This window comes from Oryza sativa, chromosome 1, assembly GCF_034140825.1.
Source record: "Oryza sativa Japonica Group chromosome 1, ASM3414082v1".
NCBI classification, from domain to species: domain Eukaryota; kingdom Viridiplantae; phylum Streptophyta; class Magnoliopsida; order Poales; family Poaceae; genus Oryza; species Oryza sativa.
Window position 1 is genome coordinate 31,175,455 of NC_089035.1, and position 22,833 is coordinate 31,198,287.

Here is a 22,833-nt window from a genome sequence, read left to right on the forward strand (position 1 = left end):
CGAACTAGTCCCGACCGGAACTAGCCCGTGACGCTCCAAATTAACCTGTTAATCGATACCAGTCCCAGGAAACAGTGCTGGTATCACAGGGAGACAGAGTATCACAGCAACAGAGGTCTCTTTATTATAGAGTAGAAGTACAGTCATGTTGGGCTGCGGACAGATCCCGAGCTCACAACTGCATTACAAAAGGAAAGCGGAAGCCAGGACTTGGACCAATCATCACAGGCGCGACTTGGGAACTAGGCCGAAACCCTAAAACTCATCGTAGCCGACTTGCTCCTGGAAGAACTCCTCGTCAGCAGGATCCACTTCATCTTCTTCAGCAACTGGGGGGGGATTATTTATATAGAGCAAGGGTGAGTACGGGAGTACTCAGCAAGCTAGGGGAAATAAGTGTTTAATGCAGGCTTCAAGGAAAGGCTGTTGTTTTCGTAATTGATTTTGTTTGAACTCTTTTCTAAAAAGTCTAAGTGAGTGCTTCTCAAACGACACGGATGAGACAGTGCGTCTCGTCCGGTCGGAGTATGTGCAATGTGTCAGTCTTTAGGATTGCAACAAGGTTGGCACCCGGCCAACAGCTTTTCAAACGGCCACCCGGGCCAACAACTTTTCAAACGGCCACCCGGGCCTAGCTGATCCCATCAGCTGCAGATTTTTCAAACATCGAACCCCTTTTCACAACAGCAATTTCACAAGCAGTAGTCAAACAAAACTACGCTAGGAATCACCTCACATCCGCCCATGACCGTGGGCACGGCTGTTCGAGCAGTTTGTTAACCTCTGCAGAGGGGGTACACTTTACCCACACGACATTACTAACCCGGATCACCCAGCCCGTGGGGATCAGCCACGTCGGGAGACCTCCAAGCTTTCATGACAAGGCATTTCGAAAGCCGATACAGGTTTACCATATGCCGACGAGAGGGGTCCCAGACCAACAACAGGTTAGGTCCCAGACCATACTGTGCCAGGAAGCCCAGGGGTCCTCCCCGACACCACCCCGGCGAATCCACATGTCTCTCGGCATCAAGGCTCCCGTGATAAGCTAGTTACTCAGCCAGGGGTGTCCCATTCCACCCATGTGGTCGTACTTGTCTTATGTTTGGATGAAATTCCAAGGGAATCGGTCCTTAAGTGCGAGAGCGGGAAACCGTACACCCGGTACGTTCCCCGGTCCGCGGTTTTGGAAATTCATTTAGTTCGCAATCACCGACCCAGGTGTCGGGTTTTCCAAGTTTTTTGTAAAACTCCAGTTTTACCCAAGTTGTTACTCAGATTTTAAGTTTGAAGGCGACCGTCGATACTCGCACAGAGTGCACGAATATCGAGGCGCAACTGGGTGGTTACAAGGGGATATGGTATAACAATTAACAAAGGAAGGATCAAATGTAACAAATTAGGTAGGTCTGCCAATCTGCCTTGCAGACAGGACAACAGATTAAGTGTGATCCTATCAATGCATAATATTTCGCAAGCAATATAATTAAATTTCAAATATAGGCTCAAGATGTTCAAAGGTGGCTTGCCTTGCTCGAGATCCGGAGCTTGATCCTCGAAATCCTCGCACTGCGGGTCTTCGGGCTCCGAAACTACACGCGAAACGGGACAACTCAACAAACGGCGAAAATAAAGCCCTATTAATGACCTCTAAGCGTGCCATTAGATAGATCTCGAGATTTGAGGAATTTTGGAAGTTGAACGGAGTCAATCGGATTTACGGTTGGGAAGATATTGAATTTCTAAGATTATCGGATTTTTGGTCTAAAGGAAAAAGGATTTATGTAAATCCTTTTTGGAAAAGAAAAAGAAAAGAAGGGAGGGAGGGAATATAGACTTTTCTCGGACAGCTAGGGCGCGGCCCAAGAGAAATGGAGCGGTCTGGCCGAGCTAAATGGGCCGGCCGGCCCAAGGCGGCCCAAACTCGCGCGCGCGCGGGAGGGAGGAGAGAGAGAGCCGGTGGACCGGGCTCACCACGCGCGGTCCCGGGTGGGACCCGCTTGTCAGCGGCTCGGCTCACCGTGCGGAGGGAGCACGCGACGCACGCGCGCGGGCGGGGAAGGGACGCGGTGCATGCGCGCGGTCCGCGGTGGACGCAGGTGCGGCGGGCCCACGCGCAGCCTCACGGCTCGCGGTGGAACGCGCGCACGGGGAGGGACTGACCGGGGTCGGCTCGATCCGGTCTAGGCTGAGCTGGCGCCGACGTGGCGCCTACGTGGCTGCCACGCGGGCCGGCGGGAGGTAGACGACGACCTGGCCGCGAATGGACGGCGGGCGGCGGCGGCGAGCGGCGGAGCGAACCACGGTGATACGGGCAAAAGCGTGCACACCGGGCGGTTGCACGTGACAAGGGGAGACGAGCCAACGGCTCGGATTCGCCGAAGGTTGCTCGACGGCGGCGGATTGCGGCGGCGGCAACCGGCGGCGGGAGAAGAGGGAAACGGCGACGAGGTCACGAGAGGTCGATTCCCGGCGGTGAGAGCATCTACGCGGCGTCGGGAACTCGACGCTAGCGTCGGATTGGACGGAACTACGCCGAGCGAGGCCGGCGACGAGCGGGTGCTACGGAGCTTGGGCGGCGACGGCGGCGAGCACACGGCGAGCGACGGCAACGGTCGGGGCGGCGCCGGCTAGCTACGGGGAGGCTACTCGTGCTACCACCGAAAACTAAGGGGGGGGGAGATGGAGCGAGGAGGAAGAACGGAGAGAGGCACTACCGTGCGGGTCGGGGCGCTGTGACGAGAGGCCGACGGCGCGGGAGTAATCTCTCCGGCCTCGGGCCGGGGAAGAGGAAGGAGAGGGCGCGGCCGGAGTCCTCTTCCGCGTCCTTGCTCGTGCCGGCTCCTCCGACACGCGCAACGACGATCGGCGACGGCGAAACAGAGGGCGGCAATGGCGCGGAGGCGAAAATGAGAGAGTTTGGAGGGGGAGGGCTTGGGCTTAAATGGATGGCAATGTCGGTTTGGGAGAGGGGAACCGACATTGGACGGTTAAGGCGCGAGCTGGCGCTCGGCGCTTGCAGCCAAAGCGGTGGCAGGAGGATGACGCCGGCGAGGAGGAAAAAGGGGAAAAGGAGGGGGAGAAAGGGGCTTGCCCCTTTGCCGATTCGGGAAAAAGAGGGGGAGGGGAACGGGAGCATCGCGGCAGAGGGAGGAGGGGCGCGGCTCCGTCCCTTGGCGGCTTGCGCGCGGAGGGGCGGGGGCCGGGCGATGACGACGGTGATGACGGCGGGGCGGTTTGGAGCGGAGCGGTGACACTGGCGACAGGCGCGTGCAGAGGCTGACGGCGGCGGCGACCGGGCGGTCGGCCACCACGGCACGCACGCGCGGGAAGCAACGGGCGGCGTCCGCGCGGGCGCGCACACGCTGGCTCGCGAGGACGAGCGGCTGCGCGGCTGCAGGCGCGGCAGAGCGAGGGGAAAGGGAGGGGGCGCTCGGCGCGTCTGCTTACGCGCACGCGCGCGCGGCGTGCGGGCGAGGCTGAGCGGGGGAGCGGGGAGAGAGGCGCTCGGGGCGGCGGCTTACGCGCACGCGCGCGCGGCGTGCGGGCGAGGCTGAGCGGGGGAGGGGAGAGATGGGAGAGCGCGCGCGCGAGAGAGAGAGAGAGAGAGAGAGAGCGCCCGGGGAGAGAGGGGGCCGGGGAAGAGGGGAAGATGGGCCGAGCGAGATTCGGCCCATCGACCTCGGGGGAGGCAAAATAGACTTTTGCGGAGGAATTTGATTGGAAGGATTTGGATTCGGAATTGAACTCGACGATAGATCGGGGATTGAGATCTTGAGATGGCACGGACACTAGACAACAAGCAAAGAAACAAATTTCGCAATTAGGGTTTTTAAGAGATAATTTTCCCGCTAAGCGCCACGACGGAACGGGCGCTACATAGCACCACCGCCACGTCGATATGTCTCCTCTTGCGTTTTCTCCTTCAATTGATTAAAAAATTGATTCATCACTTCTTCCTCATAATTTTCCAATAATTTTCCTTTTCAATTCGGTTTTAATTCGCCGGATTTAATCTTTATCGTCGCCAATAATGACCGGCCAGACCGTTTTTATCTTGAATTTTGTTCACTCCAATTTTGAGGAAAACGAAAAGAGGAGATTGAGTGATCAAAAGCCCTAACCAATTTTAGAAGATCGAGAAAGATTTGGCCGAATTTGATGGGGGAGAATTGGCTCCGGGCTCCGGCATCGTAGGGGCATGGCAGAGGTTAAAGACTGCGAGCTAGACCCATAGCTCCACTTGTGAGCTGGGCCGAGCAGAGGGTGGTAGCATACTAGGTTGATGCTGGAAAACAAGGAAAGATGTGCTTTCGACCTAAAACTAAGAAGGAAATATAACATATATTGATTAAAAAATGTCTTATCTGTTGTAAAGCAGGGATATTTTTTTGTAGTATATAAAAAATATAAAGTTTAAATCCTATAAAATTCATCCATAAAATTATTTGTTTCAGGGGCATTACATGGACTGTAAATTGCAAAGGAAACATACTGCTCTCATACGGAGGAGGAGAACACCAGAAAAGATCGGATGTGATCCGAACACCGAGATTTATATGACCGATCTTCTGTCCTGTCCAATAACAACGATATCAAGTCGCAAGCCAAAATAGGAAAAGCAAGAAAAAAAAAAAAGAGGCGAGCTTCCCTAACGGAGATGCCATGCCGCGGGAGACAGCGCGACGCTTTACGCCCGTGTGCCGCCACACGTGGCCCGTATGCGACAAGCCCGAATCCTCGCAAAATCAGCAGGCACCACCGTCACCACGTCACGGGGCAAATCGGATGCCTCCATTTGTTGCCGCCGTTTGCCCGATCGAGCCCCCAAGCGGGCACTCCCTCCCATCCCACCTGCCCGAGCGCTCGCGGCCCAAGCCCGTGCCGCCACCACCGCGACGCGACCCCGATAAGGTCGGCACGCGCGCGCACCGAGCCTACGTGAGATATATCTATCGAAACCGCTATATAGGCCTCACCGCCCCGGGCGGAAATATCTTGCGCGCTCACTCCCTCCCTTGCCCCCACCGACGAACGGAACAAATCTTAGCGAGGAAAAAGCGAGCGCTTTTTTCTTATCCTGTTCCGCGGGCGCGCTGCCACGACCGAACCGGGAGGATACTTGCGAATTACACGATCGGTTGTGGCACTATGATGGGCGGCGAGTGCAAGGTCCACCAGCTCCAGGCCGCCGGCGACGGGGGCCCAGGCGCCGTCGCGCCGTTCGTGGCGAAGACGTTCCACATGGTGAGCGACCCGTCGACGAACGCCGTCGTGCGCTGGGGAGGCGCCGGCAACACGTTCCTCGTGCTCGACCCCGCCGCCTTCTCCGACTTCCTCCTCCCCTCCTACTTCAAGCACCGCAACTTCGCCAGCTTCGTCCGGCAGCTCAACACCTACGTATGTATATGCGCCTCCTCTGCTTCTGCCATCTGTGCATAGCTCTGTGTGTGGCTTCGTGTGTCGTCATGGTTGTAACTCTTTCCGTTGCTGCTGTCTTCTCTCTCAGGGATTCCGCAAGGTGGATCCGGACAGGTGGGAGTTCGCGCACGAGTCGTTCCTGCGGGGGCAGGCGCAGCTGCTGCCGCGGATCGTGCGCAAGAAGAAGAAGGGCGGGGCGGCGCCGGGGTGCAGGGAGCTGTGCGAGGAAGGGGAGGAGGTGCGGGGCACCATCGAGGCGGTGCAGCGGCTGCGGGAGGAGCAGAGGGGCATGGAGGAGGAGCTCCAGGCCATGGACCAGAGGCTGCGCGCCGCCGAGAGCCGCCCGGGCCAGATGATGGCGTTCCTCGCCAAGCTCGCCGACGAACCGGGCGTCGTGCTGCGCGCCATGCTCGCCAAGAAGGAGGAGCTGGCCGCGGCCGGCAACAACGGGTCCGATCCCTGCAAGAGGCGGCGGATCGGGGCCGACACGGGGCGCGGCGGCGTGGCGACCGGCGGCGACGCGGCCGAGATGGCGCAGAGCAGAGGCACCGTGCCGTTCCCGTTCTCTGTTCTTGGCCAAGTGTTCTACTAGCCGCAACAGGGCCAGATAGGTGTACACGTACGCAGTCCCCCGTTGTATATATAACAACAGTGTAACTTCGCCTCGGTTTAGTTGCCTACTGTTAAGTTAGTGTACTTAAGCATAATAGGAGAGTTTGGCTAAGTAGCTATCGTTGGATTTGTGTGTATATATCGACTATCGAGGGGCTAATAACGCCTATTTTGTTCAATGTATCGTGCTTACGACTTCTGAGAGAGAGATGTTAGGCTTATGCTCAGGACAGTAGACCACTCTCTTCTTTCAAGCTAGGCTCTTAATCCTCTCTGCGATGCCTATGAAGGTACTGTAGCAAACTAGCAATAGTAGAACTGAAGCGTCAGGACTTATAACCGTTCAATTAAAAAATGGATGGCTGCGAGATCCAGTAGAGTCTTAACTACGATTGCACGTTAGAGATAGCACACAATCGTAGCCATCTATTTTTCAATGAACAATTAAGATCTGATGCTACAATACGTCTACGTGTGAACAGTATTATACATAGAATTAGTTTAGACCCTTGAATTTGCATCGAACAGTCTTAAGTACTACCCCGAAATTTGCATCGAACAGTCTTAAGTACTACCCAGAATATGCTACTAATCCAATGTTTTCATCACAATAGAAATCACAGTTTGTTGATTTGTCTCCTTGAAGTTAGTACCATGTACCATGAAGAAACCACCAAGCTTGAAACATTGGTGGCGGTCTGTCAATTCCATCTTCGAAATAACTGATCTGAAACAACCTAACTTATTCGCGTGGTTAATTCGTATCCTTCCTTTCGGTTTGGCTACTAATGTCCACCGATGACAAGACCAACACCCCCCTGCTCGAAGCCTCGAACTCATCCCGTCCATTACCGACCTTTGGTGCCATCCACTTTCAACATGGTAACATGTGCTCGTGACATTCAACCTGTAATATCCTTTTTTGTAGATATTTTCACGGAACCAGATTTGGACTCTTGGAGAGAGAGTTGGGGAAAAAGATGAATTGGATTCGTTTACTAAAAACTGGTTCTTTTTCAGCGACCAGTGACAGAGATGGGCATTCTCTATGTGAGAGCAAATTGGGAATGGCGGGTTTACTAAACCGCTGGTAACCGCGCGGTTATTGTGGTTACCGCGCTTACCACGGGGTACATTAAAAGGAAATCACGGTAACCTCCTTAAATTCAAATAAATTTAAATTTTTGATAAAATTTACACGGTTTCGTATGGTTTACCACGGTTACCGCGCGTTAACCGTGCTTACTGTCGGGGCGCGGTGACCCCGGCTCCGGTGGTTTGGGAAACTCTGGAATGGCCCGGCGAAAAGAGCAAATTGGGAAGGAAAAAGTACACCAAAGGTCCCTCAACTTATCATCGAGATTCAAAATCGTCCCTTAACCACAAAACCAGATATCTGGCGTCCCTTAACTAATCAAAACTGCTCACTTTAGATCCTTCGGTGGTTTTGACCCGATTTTATCCAACGTGACGGCTGAGTCAGCGTGGGACCCACATAGACCCCACGTGTCAGTATGCCACGTCATCATCCTCTCTCTCTCCCCTCCTCTCCGACTCTCCTTTCTTCCTCCTCCTCTCTCTCTCACTCTTCTCTTCTCTGGGCGAGCCGGCCGGCAGCTGGGGAGGAGGCCGCCGGGGCGAGGCGTGAGAGGAGGAGGCGGCGGGCGGCGGGCGGCGGCTGCGACGCGGGAGAAGGCCGTCGAGCAGCGAGCAGCAGGGAGCAGCAGAGGCCGAGCACGTTGGCGCACACACGCAGCTTCAGCGCGTCGCGTGGGCTCGACGATGACCCGGTACTGGGCGTCGGCGTCGACCTCGGCGCCGGCGAGCAGTCGGAGCCGCAGGCGCTCGCCGCCATGGCCACGGTGTGGAGGCTCACCGCCCGAACAAGCACCATCTTCGCCGCCATTGCTATCGATCGAGCTTTGCTAGGCTGCTAGCTTGTACTTGTAGCTAGCTCGAGCTTGCTGCTGCTACTGCTGCTTGCTGTGTGCTAGGCCTGGGAGTGTGCATGGCAAGGTGTATTGTGTATTTATAGTGGTCATGGAGAAGAAGATGAGAGGAAGCGACAGCGCGGGAGCACCAGACCAGGAGGGCCTTCCCCCACGCCGCCCCCACCGCCACCGCCACCGCCACCGCAACCGGCAGGTGGGGAGGAGGCCGACGGGGTGAAGTGAGGAGGCCGGCGAGTCTGCAAAGTCTCGGATGATGCCGCCGTGATGAGGTGCTCCTCCTTTCCGACGGCAACGGGGAGCTTGCGCACGCCATGGGTGTCGAGCTCGACCTCTCGGACAAGCCCACCGGGCTCGACGTCCGGTCTCGCCGCTACGCGTTCCTGGCAGAGGACGGCGCTCGCTGGGTCTAGCCGACGGCCGCCACCACCAACGCCAAGCTCCTCTCCGTCGGCCGCTGCTTCTCTCCCCGCTCGTCTTCGCCAGCTAGTGTCGCCGCCGCCAACGAGGGCCAACGCCGCTAGGTTTAGGAGGACGCGCGGGCGACCGCTGGAGTCGCCTCCCGTCGAGTAGAGCGGAGAGCGAGACGACGCGAGGCGAAGGTGAGGAAGAGACCGTCGCCGGTGACGCCGCAACCACGTCCGTCTCCACCTCCGCTCCTCTCCCCGCCCATTGTTAGCCCATCCCCGCTCCTTCCCCGCCGTCCGTCGCGCCGGCCCTCCTCTCCGCTGCGCTCCCCCCTGCCGGCCGCCAGCTGCGCCCGCCGCGCGCGACCCTCCTCCCCTGCCGGCCACCAGACGCCCCCGCCGCACGCGCCAGGCCAGGGGCTCCTCCCCTGCCGGCCGCCGGCCGTGCCCGTCGCGCCGGCCCTCCTCCCCTGTTGGCCGCCGTTCGCGCCCGCCGCACCTGCCGCGCCGGACCTCCTCCTCCGCCAGCCGCCGGCACTCCTCCCCTACCGGCCGTGATCCTGCAGAGGAGAAGTGAGAGAGAGAGAGAGAGAGTGAGGAAGTGAGCGGAAGGGGAATAGAGAGTGTGCTTACGTGGCGTCCTGACATGTGGGGCCCTACATGGGTTCCACACTTACTCAGCCGCCACGTATGACAAAACCGGGATCAAAACCACCGAAGGGACCTGGTTTTGTGGTTCGGGGATAATTTTGTAACTCGATGACAAGTTGAGGGACCTTAGGTGTACTTTTTCCAATTGGGAATCTCTCAAAACGAAAGCGACTACATTGGGCTAAATCCAATGTAGGCCTGGGTCTTATTGAAAGGTACGCTCCTCGGCCCAACTGAGAAACATGGGTGCCGAGTGCCGACAGAATGCCGATGCAGTGCTTTTCTGCAGATATATTTTTTGCGAACGAGCTTTTCTGCAGATATTGGCTCCATAGGAACAGACGAACAGAACACATACAGGGAAGGGCTACGAACTATAGATTCACACTATTTTTTGAACGGAATTTTTTTTTGAACGGAATAGATTCACACTATAGCTCTCTTACCACCTGACAAATACATAAAGCCCAACATGAAGAAGTAAAAAAAACATCCAATGGAGCAAAGCTTCAGCTACAAGGATGCACCCCATCAAGCCCTGTTTTAATCCAAAAGTTGGGTCTATTAATCCGAATCTGAATAATTCTCCATTCCACCACAAGGCGATCATTGTCCTGCTGCTACTTTAATGAGCAAGTATCATTTGGCGATCAATCTGTCCGGTGCTCAATCTTTCCTAGGTGTTGCAGAGATCTTCTCCAATTTTCCCCACTACAAGAAGTGAAGAAGGTTTGTACGCAAGTAAAGCAACTGCAAAAAATGTGGCAGGGCCGCAGGGCGATCTCACCTCCCGCCATGAACAAGATGACTGTTAGGTTAGGTGCAACGGCCAAATTACTCCTTCGAGTACTGCGAATAGTGTCCATGCTGGTGCTCATGGGGCCATTGCTGCGAGTCCGGAATCATTTGGATGGCCACTGTGCCAGCTTTGTTCAACTATCTTTGTATAGTTCCGACACGCACACCAGAATTAATTGTTGAAACTTATTTCGCAAAAACATAATTAACGATCGAGTAGTTTAGTTAACCATCGCATCTAGAAAAGGTGTTTTCCGTGGCAAATTAAGGATGGCTTCGCAGTCACTCGCACGTAACGTCGTACTACCAACCAACGTCCAACCTCCACGACGTAATTAAGGAGAGCCGTACTGGCTTACCGCCAGTTTAACGTCTCGTCGTGGATGCGAAGAATAGCCAAATCGATGGTAAAACACGGCTCCGGTGAAAAATAACGATGCAGCAAAAATAAGAAATCCGATTTAATCCCATTTCCTTTTTGTGTTTAGTACATGTTGTTTCTTCCTTATTGGCACATGGCAATGTGGTAATGTATTTCCTCCATTCCCAGATATAAGAAATCTTAGGTGGATGAGACACATGCTAGAACTATAAATCTGGATAATAAAAATCTGGATAATAAGATATTCAGATTTATAGTATTAAGATATGACTCCTCCACCCAATAAAATTTATATTTTGGAACGGATGAAGTATTTATGATCGACGGCAAGTATTCTTAGGTAAATGAGATACATGCTATAACTATGAATCTAAATAATAGCATCTTTAGATTCGTAGTATTAAGATATGACTTGTCCACCCAAAAAAATTTATATTTTGAGATGGATGGAGTATTTATGATCGACGGCATGCATTCAGATGCCATATCATTCATCAGGCAGTCTTTGAAGATTTGTCGGTCTTTCAGACAAGCAGTGCAACCAGTGGTTTAATGCCTCTGGAGTTTGGAAAGAATCTGATATTGCGGCATGGCGCGTTAACCAACTCTCGGTGGTTACTGGCCAGAACAATGGTACATTCTTTCTCTCTTTGGGTGAAATCTTCCATCGTCACCAACTCACCGTCAGTCATGATAATCTGTTTGCGACCAAAACATACTACTGGATCAGATGATCAGATCGCTTCACTACGTAACTCACCATTTCTTTCTAGTGTCGGTGCAGCTCGATTGGTTGCTACTTTCAATGGATCAGCACAGTGTATGTCATAAACTAGGAAGCATTTGCAACGTTGCAAAAGGACCGTACACAAGCAGGTAGAGTTTAGTCATCCAGATCGCATTACATTAAGCATACTACAAAGTACTAGTAGCTCATTTGAGGGGATGGTTCTGGAAACTAAGTACCTGCAGGGGAGAGTAGGAAGGTAAAAGTCTCGATCTCGATCACTTTCAGGCTTGGTACGGTGGCATTGCGCTGCACCATGGGAGAAAGCAGTTAAGAGCATCTGAACATCAGAACATGGGTATGCATAACAAGTAATTGACCCTAACTAATGACAGCTGAGCAGTGTTTTGTGCATTAACTAACAGTCTCAACAGTGTTCTTAGGAAACAGCAGCGTACTTCTGATCCATTTGCTTAAACCCTAGGTTAGTAGAACCATGAAATATATCTGGAGAAAGAATCCTTCGCCAACCATGAGTCAAATTCATGATCCGGCGGCGGAAAGGTGGTGGGTGCGCGACGTATGGCAGGGGAAATTCAGCTCTTGTTCTTCAAGTTCCTGCGCATGTCTCCAGCCAACTCCCAACCGAAAGTGAGACGAGCTGCCCAGTTTTCCACACTCCATTAGTGGCCATTCAGGCTTGCTACATGCACGCAAAGTCGCAAACAGCATTGCTCTGTCATCGCAGGACTGTTTAGCTAATTAGGTTGCGCCATTTGATACACGCACTCGCTTGATCTAGCCCGTACAACGTGCACGGGTACATGCCGGCCAGCATGGCTAGATTTAATAACTTCTATGGACAATATGTGCCCTGAAACTACATCCTACAACCACCAGAGATGGACGCTTAATTATGGTGTTCATCTGTTCGATATGGTCCATGGATTGGTCCGGTGATTGCTTGCGTTCTTATACACTAGAAGGATCGGAGATATGAGTTCACCGTGCAACCGTCAACCGGAGGAGATCCACGCGTTGGCAATGCGGCATACCGGCATCGGCATGGGACGGCGACGGCGACGGCGATGGCCGGCGGGCGGCATTCAATAACGCGAGCTCAGCTGAGGCAGGGACGGTTGAGCCAATTGTGGCTGCGTTGGAGTCTCTGTAGCTAGCACCGGTAACTGTTAGGTGTACCATCTCCGGTGATCTCCGCGTGTCAGCATTCAGCAACACAGCGATCTCTAGCTAGGAGCAGAGTAAACACACTGGTTACTTGTACTGTTACAGGCATAGCAGTGGCGCTAGTGCTGCTGTATTGCTCAGCGCGATTAATTCATCGGCTTGTGCCAATTTAATTCCCCCAACTCCCTAGCTACTCCCTGTCCCGGTTCTATAAATAAACCCGGATCTGTGTTGGTTGCAAAGGCCCATCACCTGCATCGTTCCAAGCGCAGCTCAATCTTTGCCTCGTCAGGTTTTGCTCATTGGCGTCTCCATGGATAGGCTCCTCGCCTGCCTCCTTGGCTTCCTGTTGGTCAGTTCCTCATTATCAGGCAGCTCGTCTGTTTATTTATTTATTTATTTATTTTTCTCATCATCTCCGACCCTCTTGGAGTACATGCATAGGCGGTGTTATTTTTGTAAGGAAATGCTCTGTTCTGCCCTGTTTTGATGGCTGTTATGTGTTGCATGCCACATGCCAGTTGCAAATGCAAAGATTCAGCTCAGTCACAGCATTTTTCTGTTTCAAACTCTCAGCATGTATTATACTGGTATATGCTCATACCTAAAAGTAACTTTTTGTGTTATAAAAAAAAGAGGAACTTTTGTGGAAAGCCAGTTGGTGCTGTAGTCGGTTACATGAGAAGGTTTGCACGTATATAGCACATTGACAGGTCGAGTTCACCCAGCAAGGTGCAAAGCTACTCTGATTTTGCTGTACTATTTGCATAGCTGGTCACTTTCTGAATGTATCGAGCAACTGAGAGATGGCCATTGAGCTTCACGTTTGATAGACTCAGCAAAATCAGTATAGTATTATTCAAGCTGGAGTACTGATCTGAAACACGTTGAAACTGTAGTAACCTGTAAATTTGCATACAGATCGCTTCAGTAGGAAGCCATGCCGCTCGGACTCCGGAGCAATACTGGAAATCAGCTCTTCCCAACTCTCCCATCCCGAGCTCGCTCTCTCAGCTTCTCAGCACTGCAGGTGATTAAGCTAACAGCTTTGATACACTCCGGGGGAAACTGTTTTAAACACTCGGGTGGACGTCCACCCGTTTCTTGCATGCCATCTAAATGGTTGTAAAAAATTTTCACAAAAATTGACATGATAGGTTAATATGTAATATAACACTTCACAAACATGCAAGTTCAAATTCGACTTTTACAAGTTGTGACAAAAATAACAAATTTGACTGTGAATATATGTATACTAGTTAGAGTTTGATTTGTTATTTTTGCTACAGCTTGTAGAAGTCGAATTTTGTGAAGTGCTATATTACATATTAACCTATTTTGTGAAATTTTTTAGAATTTTATCATAATCATTTAGGTGGCATGCAAGAAACGGGTGGATGTCCACAGAGGGATTTGAATCCATCCTCCACACTCTGGATACAGATTACTTTGATCAACTTATTAACGAACTCTCTTCTCCTTGATTGCCTACTATACAGGCGGAGGCACGTCGGTGAACGTCGGCGGGGGCGGCGTCCATGTCGACGCGGGGCACGGCAAGCCCGGCGGCACAACCGTTGATGTAGGCAAGGGTGGCGTCGGCGTGAACGTGAAGCCTGGTTACGGCAAGCCCGGCGGCACCACGGTCGGCGTCGGGAAGGGCGGCGTGGGAGTCAACGTCAAGCCTGGCTATGGCAAGCCCGGAGGCACCAGCGTCGGCGTCGGGAAAGGAGGCGTGGGCGTGAACGTGCAGCCTGGGTACGGCAAGCCCGGCGGCACCACCGTCGGCGTCGGTAAGGGCGGCGTCGGCGTGAACGTGCAGCCAGGCTACGGCAAGCCCGGGGGCACCACCGTCGGCGTCGGGAAGGGCGGCGTCGGCGTCAACGTGAAGCCCCGGGGCAAGCCTGTCCACGTCAACGTCGCACCTTTCATCTACAACTACGCCGCAACGGAGACGCAGCTGCACGACGACCCCAACGTGGCGCTCTTCTTCTTGGAGAAGGACCTCCACCCCGGGAAGACGATGGCCGTACATTTCACGGCCACCACCGCCGGAGAGAAGTTCCTCCCCAGGAGCGAGGCCGACGCCATGCCGTTCTCCTCCGAGAAGGTCCCGGAGATCCTCAGCCGCTTCTCCGTGAAGCCGGGCTCCGTCGAGGCGGCGGAGATGGCGCAGACGCTGCGCGACTGCGAGGCGCCGCCGGCGCAGGGCGAGAGGAAGGCGTGCGCCACGTCGCTCGAGTCCATGGTCGACTTCGCCACGTCGAGCCTCGGGACCAGCCACGTGAGGGCCGCGTCGACCGTGGTCGGGAAGGAAGGGTCGCCGGAGCAGGAGTACACCGTGACGGCGGTGAAGCGCGCGGCGGCCGGCGGCGACCAGGACCAGCTCGTCGCCTGCCACGCGGAGCCGTACGCGTACGCCGTGTTCGCGTGCCACCTGACGCGGGCGACGCGGGCGTACGCGGTGTCGATGGCCGGCAGGGACGGCACGGGCGTGGAGGCCGTCGCGGTGTGCCACGCCGACACGGCCGGGTGGAACCCGAAGCACGTCGCGTTCCAGGTGCTCAAGGTGAAGCCAGGCACGGTGCCGGTCTGCCACTTCCTGCCGCAGGACCACGTCGTCTGGACACGCAGCGGCTAGCTGATGATCGGCTGCCAATCTTGGCGCCTGATCGAGTTGGTTGCTTATGCTCTAGAATCTAGCTAGGCTCCATGCAGATGCTATACTGTATGGTGTCTTACTATCTTACATATTTGTATGCACGCAATTTGGTTCTTTGTTATTTGGATGGTGTTGCCAGCATCGCCAGCCTGCTAGTAGATGATACGGGTGGGCTTGCTGTTTGATGTATAGTTTTAGTATGCGGGTGCAATAAACAGACAAGTATTTACTTATCTCTTTATCAGTGCCATCTAGCTCCGTTCGATCATTCCTAAGGAAACTCAATCAAGCAGGGCAAAGACCCCAAGACTGAAGATGGTAGTACAGTGCTCTCACCTAAATTCTAATGGCAATGCAAACAGTCAAATGTGTTTGATTTCGTTTTGTTAACAAGGATTGCACGAGGGACACTAATACAGTACAACAAATAGGAAATAGTTTCCATAGTGTCCCTCGGTGCCGGAAACTCTAAAACCGGCACACAGGGGATTAGTTGTTCGACATAGTTCAGTATGTGAATGCAATAATAAACATAGGCTGCTGTGAATGCAATAATAAACATAGGCTGTTGTGTTTAGTTCCTTCAAACTTCCAAAAATTCCAGCACATCAAATGTTTGGACACATGCATGGAGTATTAAATGTGAAAAAAAAACATTTAATAATGTGGTACTACAATAAATATTTACTACACCAAAAATTCCGGCATGTAAATTGCAAGACGAATCTTTTGAGTCTAATTACACCATGATTTGATAATATGGTACTACAGTAAACATTTAATACTTTAAATATGCGTCCGTATACGTAAAAAATTTTTTTGGAGGAACTAAACACTGGTATTTTACTTCTCTTATCTCCTTGTTGGTGTTACCTGCATAAACATTTGGGTAGCAAACTAGACCAACTGAACTGAACTAGGGCCATGTTTAGTTCCAAAGTTTTTCTTCAAACTTCCAACTTTTCTATCACATCAAAACTTTCCTACACACACAAACTTCCAATTTTTTCGTCACATTATTTCAATTTCAACCAAACTTTCAATTTTGGCGTGAACTAACCACAGCCTAGGTGGCTCTCGCCACGGCGCCATCTAGCTCCAGTACTAACCAAATAAATCTCACATCACCATGGAAAGTCAAATCAACAGTCTGCTTAAGGTTGAGGATAATACTTTAGATGGCAGGTAGGGTCTAAATTCACAACCACAAGACAAACAACAATACTAGCAACATTTCGCTATGCAAAATGATTGTTGAAATGAATATTAACCATATTGTAGCAAGAACTAAAGAATCCCTATCAACCGGTGTCAACAGTCTGCATCCTTAGAAGTCCAACAGAAACTGCATGGAAACGAAGGTATACAGAGGTATCAAATGCATCATGAGCTGGTGTGTGATGCTCTCACCTGAATTCTAATGAAATGTTCTCTTCTTGTGTCATCATTCATCAAGAGTATCCAAAATCAAAACCATATCTCTTCATCCTCATTCCAAAATCTTCATCATCCAGCCGGAAGTGAAGGGGTTAAACCGACGTGCTATGTCTTCCCATTATAATTGTTTTGTCCAGGAATTATTTTTCATTTATGAATGTGGACGTGAATATACCTCTCCAATTTTAACAACACTGATCTACACCAAAATTCTGTTTGTTATTTGCCACACATTTGTGGAAACCTGACGATGCGTACATTTTTAAGCCATTTTGATTAGAAACTACCATAACTATGACCAGGTCTCAGTGTGAAATTTGCCGTTCCTTTCTAGTTTCCTGAGCCATATCGAGGCTTCCTCTTCTGAACAACCGGTTTCTTGACAGATAACTTCTTCCAGTGCAGCTGTAACATCAGCTGGCATTTTGGTAGACGAGCCTGCAATGTATATTGCAGCCCCAGACTTTAGTAAATTCCACACTCTTGCACTCTGCTCCCTTATCCTGTGCTGCACATAGACTTTTTGAGGCTGATCTCTAGAAAAGGCAACAAAGAAACCACCGCCATTTTTCGAGGACAATACCCCCTGGTCATGGGCATGAGCATACCAGAAGTCCTTGTATAGAAAATCATTTTCTTGATTTCTACAGCCAAAGAAGAATAGAATGGGTGCTGTTGCTTCTGATGTACTCTGTGCAGCCCTTTCCGCAACAAATGCACAGAATGGTGCACATCCAGTTCCTGGTCCAATAAGAATAAGTGGAGTCGATGGATGTGGAGGAGGCAAAGAACCGTGGTGTACCCAACATGGTATAAGATTTTCTGCATAATAACATACTGTAAGAAAGGATTGAATGACTTGTAACCCGTTTTTATCATGGCAGTGTGCAGAGCTGGAGTTAGGATTAATTGAATAGAATACTATGGCACGCAAAATGAGGAGCAATCAACCTAAAAAAAGAACAGAAGAAAACACACGCATAGAGGTCTCTATGTAATTAAGTAGAAGCGAGGAATACCTTCATTTGGATTTAGCCCAGCCAGCCATGAAGAGCAGAGACCCCGCCGCATCCTTTTGAAAGGAGTACGCCATGACACTATGCTAACAGTCAAGTGTATTTGATTTGGTTTTGCTAATGGAGATGATGATATGGAAAAGGCTCTTTTCTTTAATGGAGGCGTTAGTTGCACCAACCATTCAAAAGGCATTTGTACAGAGGGAAAATCATCCAATACCTAAAAGCAGCAAAAAAAAAAAACACATGTCAGAGTTGAACCATGAAGAGTTAAAAGGACGAAGGCCTATTGTCATGTATCAGCTAAAAAGCTGAGGCATGTACTGCACGAACATTATTAGGAAAAATCTTCAGTAAATGCATTGCTTACTTCTAGAATAGTTCGGCCCTCCTTTTGATTGTACTGATAAAGGTCATCTCTTCCTTCCGGAGATGCAAAATACTGAAGCTTTTCCTTTTCATGTTCAGCCGTTGCAAAAAAGCTCATGACCTACAGCAAAACATTAGACTTCCTTGTAGGCATCAGGATATCACAAGAATCAATAAGAAATAAAAAAAACAAAAAAGCTGTTGCATAAACAAGGCATTAAGGATGATGTCTTGCCTCAAAGAAATATCGCCGAGGGGAAGCTGATGCGACATCCATTGTCAAAGCAACAAAGGTTTTTAACTTGATACGATCTTTCAAAAGTGAACCTTTGGAAATTTTAACCCTGTCCTTGGCTCGAACCTGGGCAGACCAAAAGGAAAAATATCCTCTCTAGTTAGCTACATAACTATAACAGGTTGGTACTGATTGAGAAGATATCAAAGAAATAACTAAATGTCTCGACATTCTTTGGGGGATAAAATCAAGAACAACATGTTTTTTGTTTTTAAAAAATGACTACATGGATGATTGCTTGCTAGTAACATGAAAATCCTGTTAGTATTTCATTTTTTTTCCCAGTAAACAGTAAGCGCCAAGCTCCCAATTTGAAATCATACAGTAAAAGTATGACAATACTAAATAAAGTTGCATATGTGGCAGAGAAAATCACAAAGGTAGAAGTAATTATTCCACATGATATAACGGAAACCACAATACAGATCCCCATACCGTTATGTAACAATCTGGATCCAATTTACAGCGTTCAATGAAAGAGTCAACAGCTGATGGACTCTGACTTGGTAGAATTTCTAGCGCGTCGCCAACTTGATAAGTGATGCCCTAACATGAAAAAAAAAAGGAGACAATTTCAATCTGTCTATATTACACCTAACAAAGTGATTGTGGTAATACATCATAAATGGTACAAAGAACATACAGAAGATGGATTTTCCAGTTCAAAGTGGCGCACGTCTCTGTCAGAATTTTCCTTAGTCAAACACCGATTTGATACCTAAAAAAGTTTAGCAACCTCATCAACCAACAACAAAAAACTAAGCATATAAAGGTAAAACTACCAAATCACAAGTGCACAAAACAATTTTTACATCATCAAATCTATTCAATAATGCTGCAACAGGTAGGACATCCCCACAATGGGCAATTAGTCTAGGTGTCTCAGAAGTTAGAACAAACAACAGCATAATCCTTTATACTACAGAAAGCATATGTTCAGCACAAATAGAAAAGTAGATCCGTAAAATGTGTCTCAGCAGTCACCAGTAAGTTTACTATTGAACTTTAAGTGTCAGTGCCAGTTTGGTTCAATAGAACTTATATAATATTTGAATTATGGGTTACAACTTCTACCCTTTACACGGCATACGACAGTATGTTGTGTGCAAGTGCAGAGTATACCCTGAGATGACTGTATAGCTATAATCAGAACTGCATAGTAAGCTTAACCTCAATACAGAGTATCAGATTATAAATGAGTTACCATTAATCGAAATATGGATGACAAAAATAACATGAAAGGTGACTCAAATTTTAGCTCTTGGAAAGGATACAGAACGTACCATCTGTAACATGTAATGTGGTTCTTTGTCATTATTATAGAACTGTAGAGAAGGGGACATTGAGCGCGCTCTCTGAATTAAATTCTTGAAATCTGATGAATAAACAGGATGTTAGAATTTTAAAAGAAATATTACCCTGTTGTTTGCAGTCACCAAATATTAAAAGATTGTCACTTCATACCCAAAAGGTTAGAATCTTGTTGAGCCTCGTCAGAAGAGTGATAGATGACTTCGACTTTTGCATCTCCTAAGACACTCAAATCTGGATTAATGATATCATACATTCTTGGTAACAGCGATGGAGTTGTTTGATTCAGTGATTCCCACAAAGACAGCAACCAGGGATCTAGAGCTCCTTCATATCTGGTAAACAGCAACAAAAGAATTGTTTAGTAAACTTGAGGAATCGTTTGAGAAGAGAAAAGGAGAATGCACAAATTTTGGCAACCAGGAAAATGTTTGGCACCTAACTTCTTCAGGACTTGCATGTCGGGTATGGAAACAACAGCAAATGAAGAAGTAACGGAATTAAAACATACCCTGAAGGGTGTTGATCATCTCCCAAGCCTACCTGTATGATTGGTTCTGCACCAAGGTGTAAAAGCCTTTTATCGAGCTTTTTTGCAGCAAACTGCAGCAGATGAACATCAGTGAAGAGAACAGAAACAGGAACCCTTGACAAGTTTCCAAGCCATAATAATTATGATTTGTGAAAAACAAACATTTGTAGGACTAGCCTGGATTTGCTTTGATAAATTTTGATGGAAACAAAAGATGCCACTATATCAGCATGGTGGAACATGCAACAGAAGTAATATTTAGAGTACAGAATGACAAACTAAATAGGCCATAGCCCTCAGCAAGCTTTCAAATGCTTTACTCAAGCTATTGTAGTAACTCAAAGGAACTTCTAAACCTTTGGTATTATTACACTACAAGCAGTTACCATAGCAACAAGTCATCGCTAAGGTACAAATAGGTTTCCCAAAATCATACTCACAAGATCCCAAAAATTTGAGAAAGGCATCAACTGCTGCTATAACATTTATCCTGCACTGTGCTTCACAAGCATATTTGGAAGAAAAGGAATCATAGGAAATAGTTCAATCCCCAGAGCCACAGGAACTAGGAAAATTTCAAACATTCCAAACTAGGCCTTAATAATAATTGCCTAACAATACCTAAAAATAGTAAACTACAGCAGCAATAGCAAGCTAATAATTAAGCTATAAGACTCACATTGTACTTCTGATAGCCTGAATCTCCGAGCCCAAACACAGCATATCTGACCCCTTCAAGCCACCTAGCACCCAAATTCTTCTTAAGAAGGTACCTCCAAAACCCCTGCCACGCCCAAAAGCAACTGAATCAAAACCCAATTAGCAGATCGGAAACGTAGATCCTACCAAACCAAACGGATCACATCCCCAATACCTTCATGGAATCCGGGGGATCACCCTGCCCCGTGGTGGACACGACGAAGACCACGAACCTCTCGCTCGGAAGGCAACTCTGAAAAAAAAAAAACAAGCATGCGCATCAAGTCGAGCTGTGATCACAAGAGGTCAGGCGAGAGGACCGTGGCCCTGGGGATTCAAGGGTTTGAAGCTTACGGGGTCGAAGCTGTCCATGGGGAGGACGTCGACGGCCGGGCAGCCGCCGCGCTCGGCCTGGCGGCCGACCCGTTCGGCGGCGTCCATAGCGTTCCCAGTCTCCGAGGCGTATATGACGAGGAGGCGGCTGTCCGCCGCCGGAGTCGCCGCCATGGGCGTAGACCTTGACACCTTGTGGAACCAGGCGCAGCGGCGCGGCGAGGAGGGAGAAATTTAACAATATGCCAAATGCCACCCTATAAGATGTCGTTATAAAAATGCGACTCAATAGATGTTCCTCCTTAATAGAATACCAAAAATACCCCTGTGTCCTTCCCAGGCGGCTGTGACGACTCCTTCCCGGCGTTGGCGCTGGAGTGGTGGCGCGCGGACGGCGCGGCGGAGGCGGCGGCGTCGGCCCCTAGCGCAGCCGAGAGGAAGTCGGGCCGCGCGCGGACGGGCGACGGCAGCGGCGGCTGGCCGGGGGGTGTGCAGACGGGGCGGCGGCCGGGCACGCGCGCGCGGACGGGCGACGCAGCGGCGGCCGGCCGGGGGCGTGCAGACGGGGCGGCGGTGGCAGCGGTCGTTCCCTAGCTCCTCTCGGCCGCGCGCGGACGGGCGACAGCAGCGGCGGCCAACCGGGGACGGTGTGACGGTGTCGTCGCCTAGCTCCTCTCGGCAGCGGCGGCCGGGCGGGCTCGCGCGAACGGGGCGGCGCTGGGGCGGCGGTGGCGGCGTCGGCCCCTAGCGCGCCGAGAAGAAGTAGTGAGAAAGAGAGGAAAAACGCATTGTTCTGATCTAAACGATACTAAGGGATATTTCGGTCATTTCGCGAGCAAAGCCCTGGTGAAAAATGTAAAAAAAAAAGCCTTAAAACAGTTTAAAGTTGGTATTTTATTAAGAAGCTGTCTCTATTGAGTAGCATTTTAATAATGACATTCTAAAGGTGGTATTATGTTAAAGCCACCTCTGTGAGTGGCATATTGTTAAATTTCTCGACGAAGAGGTGAGGAAAATGGCTGGATATCAAGCTTGCTCGTTTGTTTAGGCTAACTCAGTTCAGCTCGTTTAGGGGCACGGCGTATCGTGTTGGGGGGAAAAAGAAGAACCTGGGAGAGCCTAGGGCTTTGATTTAGGCCGCTCCGTTTCAATGGAGTTGGGCTCTGTCTTGCGTAATAGCCTACAGCCCAAATGTCACGTCTCATCTTTGAGTTTTTTTATTTTTATATTTAGGAAATCATAAGAAGGGAAATAAAGGGTATGAATAGGTAGGATTATTTATTCATATTTTTTACTTTCTTCAAGATGTTCATATGGAGTACTAGGGTGGTGTTTGAGTGGAAGGGACTACTCAAACACCACCTAGTACAGGTTGTGAAACCAGCTATACCAGTCACATGGTGTTGGCCTATGTAATCGAGGCTTTCAGCAGTTCTGTACTCATATTGCAAGTGTGCAACTTTGAAAGCTGGCCATAAATGCACAAAAAAAATAAACTGCGTAGCGAGTCAGATATCTTACGGGAATGCTAATGGGCGGGTGATCGCTCCCCCGTTCGCTCGGCGATCACCCACCCGCTCCCTTCTCTTCATACTACAGTAAACCACAAAAAAATTTTAAAAAAACAAAAAGTTAGAAAAATTTATGTATAGAAATACTATGTATAAAAAATTTGAATTCAAATTCAAATTTGAATCGGGGATGTAAACTTTTGACTTATAAACTTTAGGTCTATAAACTTTAGGCCTATAAACTTTAGATGTATAGAAATACTATATATAGAAAATATTTTAATTCAAATTCAAATTCAAATTTGAGTCGGGTATATAAACTTTAGGTCTATAAACTTTATGTCTATAAACTTTAGATGTATAGAAATACTATATATGAAAAATATTTGAATTCAAATTCAAATTTGAATCGGATATATAAACTTTAGGTCTATAAACTTTAGATGTATAGAAATACTATATATAAAAAAATATTTGAATTCAAATTCAAATTTGAATCGGATATATAAACTTTTGGTCTCTAAACTTTAGAT

At 49.5% G+C, this 22,833-nt stretch overlaps 3 protein-coding genes across 6 annotated transcripts; 2 read left to right on the plus strand and 1 right to left on the minus strand.

The window, feature by feature from the left end:
- Window positions 1-5,000: 5,000 nt before the first annotated feature.
- Window positions 5,001-6,259, plus strand: LOC4324158 (heat stress transcription factor C-1b-like). Its single transcript, NM_001428061.1, has 2 exons — window positions 5,001-5,400; window positions 5,510-6,259. The coding sequence occupies exons 1-2, from the start codon at window positions 5,152-5,154 to the stop codon at window positions 6,011-6,013; spliced, it is 753 nt and encodes a 250-aa protein (NP_001414990.1). The 5' UTR covers window positions 5,001-5,151; the 3' UTR covers window positions 6,014-6,259.
- A 6,115-nt stretch (window positions 6,260-12,374) lies between these two features.
- LOC4324159 (BURP domain-containing protein 3-like) lies at window positions 12,375-15,166 on the plus strand. The gene is made up of 3 exons (NM_001406101.1): window positions 12,375-12,487; window positions 13,057-13,165; window positions 13,635-15,166. Exons 1-3 carry the CDS (start codon window positions 12,449-12,451, stop codon window positions 14,774-14,776), a joined length of 1,290 nt encoding a protein of 429 aa, NP_001393030.1. The 5' UTR covers window positions 12,375-12,448; the 3' UTR covers window positions 14,777-15,166.
- Window positions 15,167-15,948: 782 nt separating this feature from the next.
- Window positions 15,949-21,036, minus strand: LOC4324160 (NADPH-dependent diflavin oxidoreductase 1). 4 transcript variants are annotated; one of them, XM_015765887.2, is made up of 12 exons: window positions 20,811-21,036; window positions 20,632-20,709; window positions 20,437-20,541; window positions 19,769-19,828; window positions 19,379-19,560; window positions 19,198-19,289; window positions 18,558-18,632; window positions 18,350-18,460; window positions 17,855-17,980; window positions 17,621-17,740; window positions 17,254-17,470; window positions 15,949-17,056 (listed from the first exon to the last, which is right to left on the minus strand). In XM_015765887.2, exons 3-12 carry the CDS (start codon window positions 20,478-20,480, stop codon window positions 16,527-16,529), a joined length of 1,557 nt encoding a protein of 518 aa, XP_015621373.1. In that variant the 5' UTR covers window positions 20,481-20,541; window positions 20,632-20,709; window positions 20,811-21,036; the 3' UTR covers window positions 15,949-16,526. The 4 variants fall into 4 exon arrangements, with proteins under 4 accessions (XP_015621373.1, XP_015621372.1, XP_066159748.1 ...); XM_015765886.2 differs by having other exon boundaries at window positions 19,737-19,828; XM_066303651.1 differs by having other exon boundaries at window positions 19,737-19,828; window positions 20,437-20,560.
- Between the last annotated feature and the right edge of the window lie 1,797 nt (window positions 21,037-22,833).

What these genes read in the sequence shown, in the direction of transcription:
- LOC4324158 (NM_001428061.1), top strand. Translation starts at nt 5,152, where the DNA reads ATGATGGGCGGCGAGTGCAAGGTCCACCAGCTCCAGGCCGCCGGCGAC. An exon ending in TCCGGCAGCTCAACACCTAC is followed by an intron (nt 5,401 to 5,509) that starts GTATGTATATGC and finishes CTTCTCTCTCAG; the next exon opens with GGATTCCGCAAGGTGGATCC.
- LOC4324159 (NM_001406101.1), top strand. Translation starts at nt 12,449, where the DNA reads ATGGATAGGCTCCTCGCCTGCCTCCTTGGCTTCCTGTTG. An exon ending in GCCTCCTTGGCTTCCTGTTG is followed by an intron (nt 12,488 to 13,056) that starts GTCAGTTCCTCA and finishes ATTTGCATACAG; the next exon opens with ATCGCTTCAGTAGGAAGCCA. An exon ending in TCAGCTTCTCAGCACTGCAG is followed by an intron (nt 13,166 to 13,634) that starts GTGATTAAGCTA and finishes CCTACTATACAG; the next exon opens with GCGGAGGCACGTCGGTGAAC.
- LOC4324160 (XM_015765886.2), bottom strand. Translation starts at nt 20,963, where the DNA reads ATGGCGGCGACTCCGGCGGCGGACAGCCGCCTCCTCGTCATATACGCC. An exon ending in AACTGGAAAATCCATCTTCT is followed by an intron (nt 18,461 to 18,557) that starts GTATGTTCTTTG and finishes TTTTCATGTTAG; the next exon opens with GGCATCACTTATCAAGTTGG. An exon ending in ATCCAGATTGTTACATAACG is followed by an intron (nt 17,981 to 18,349) that starts GTATGGGGATCT and finishes TGGTCTGCCCAG; the next exon opens with GTTCGAGCCAAGGACAGGGT.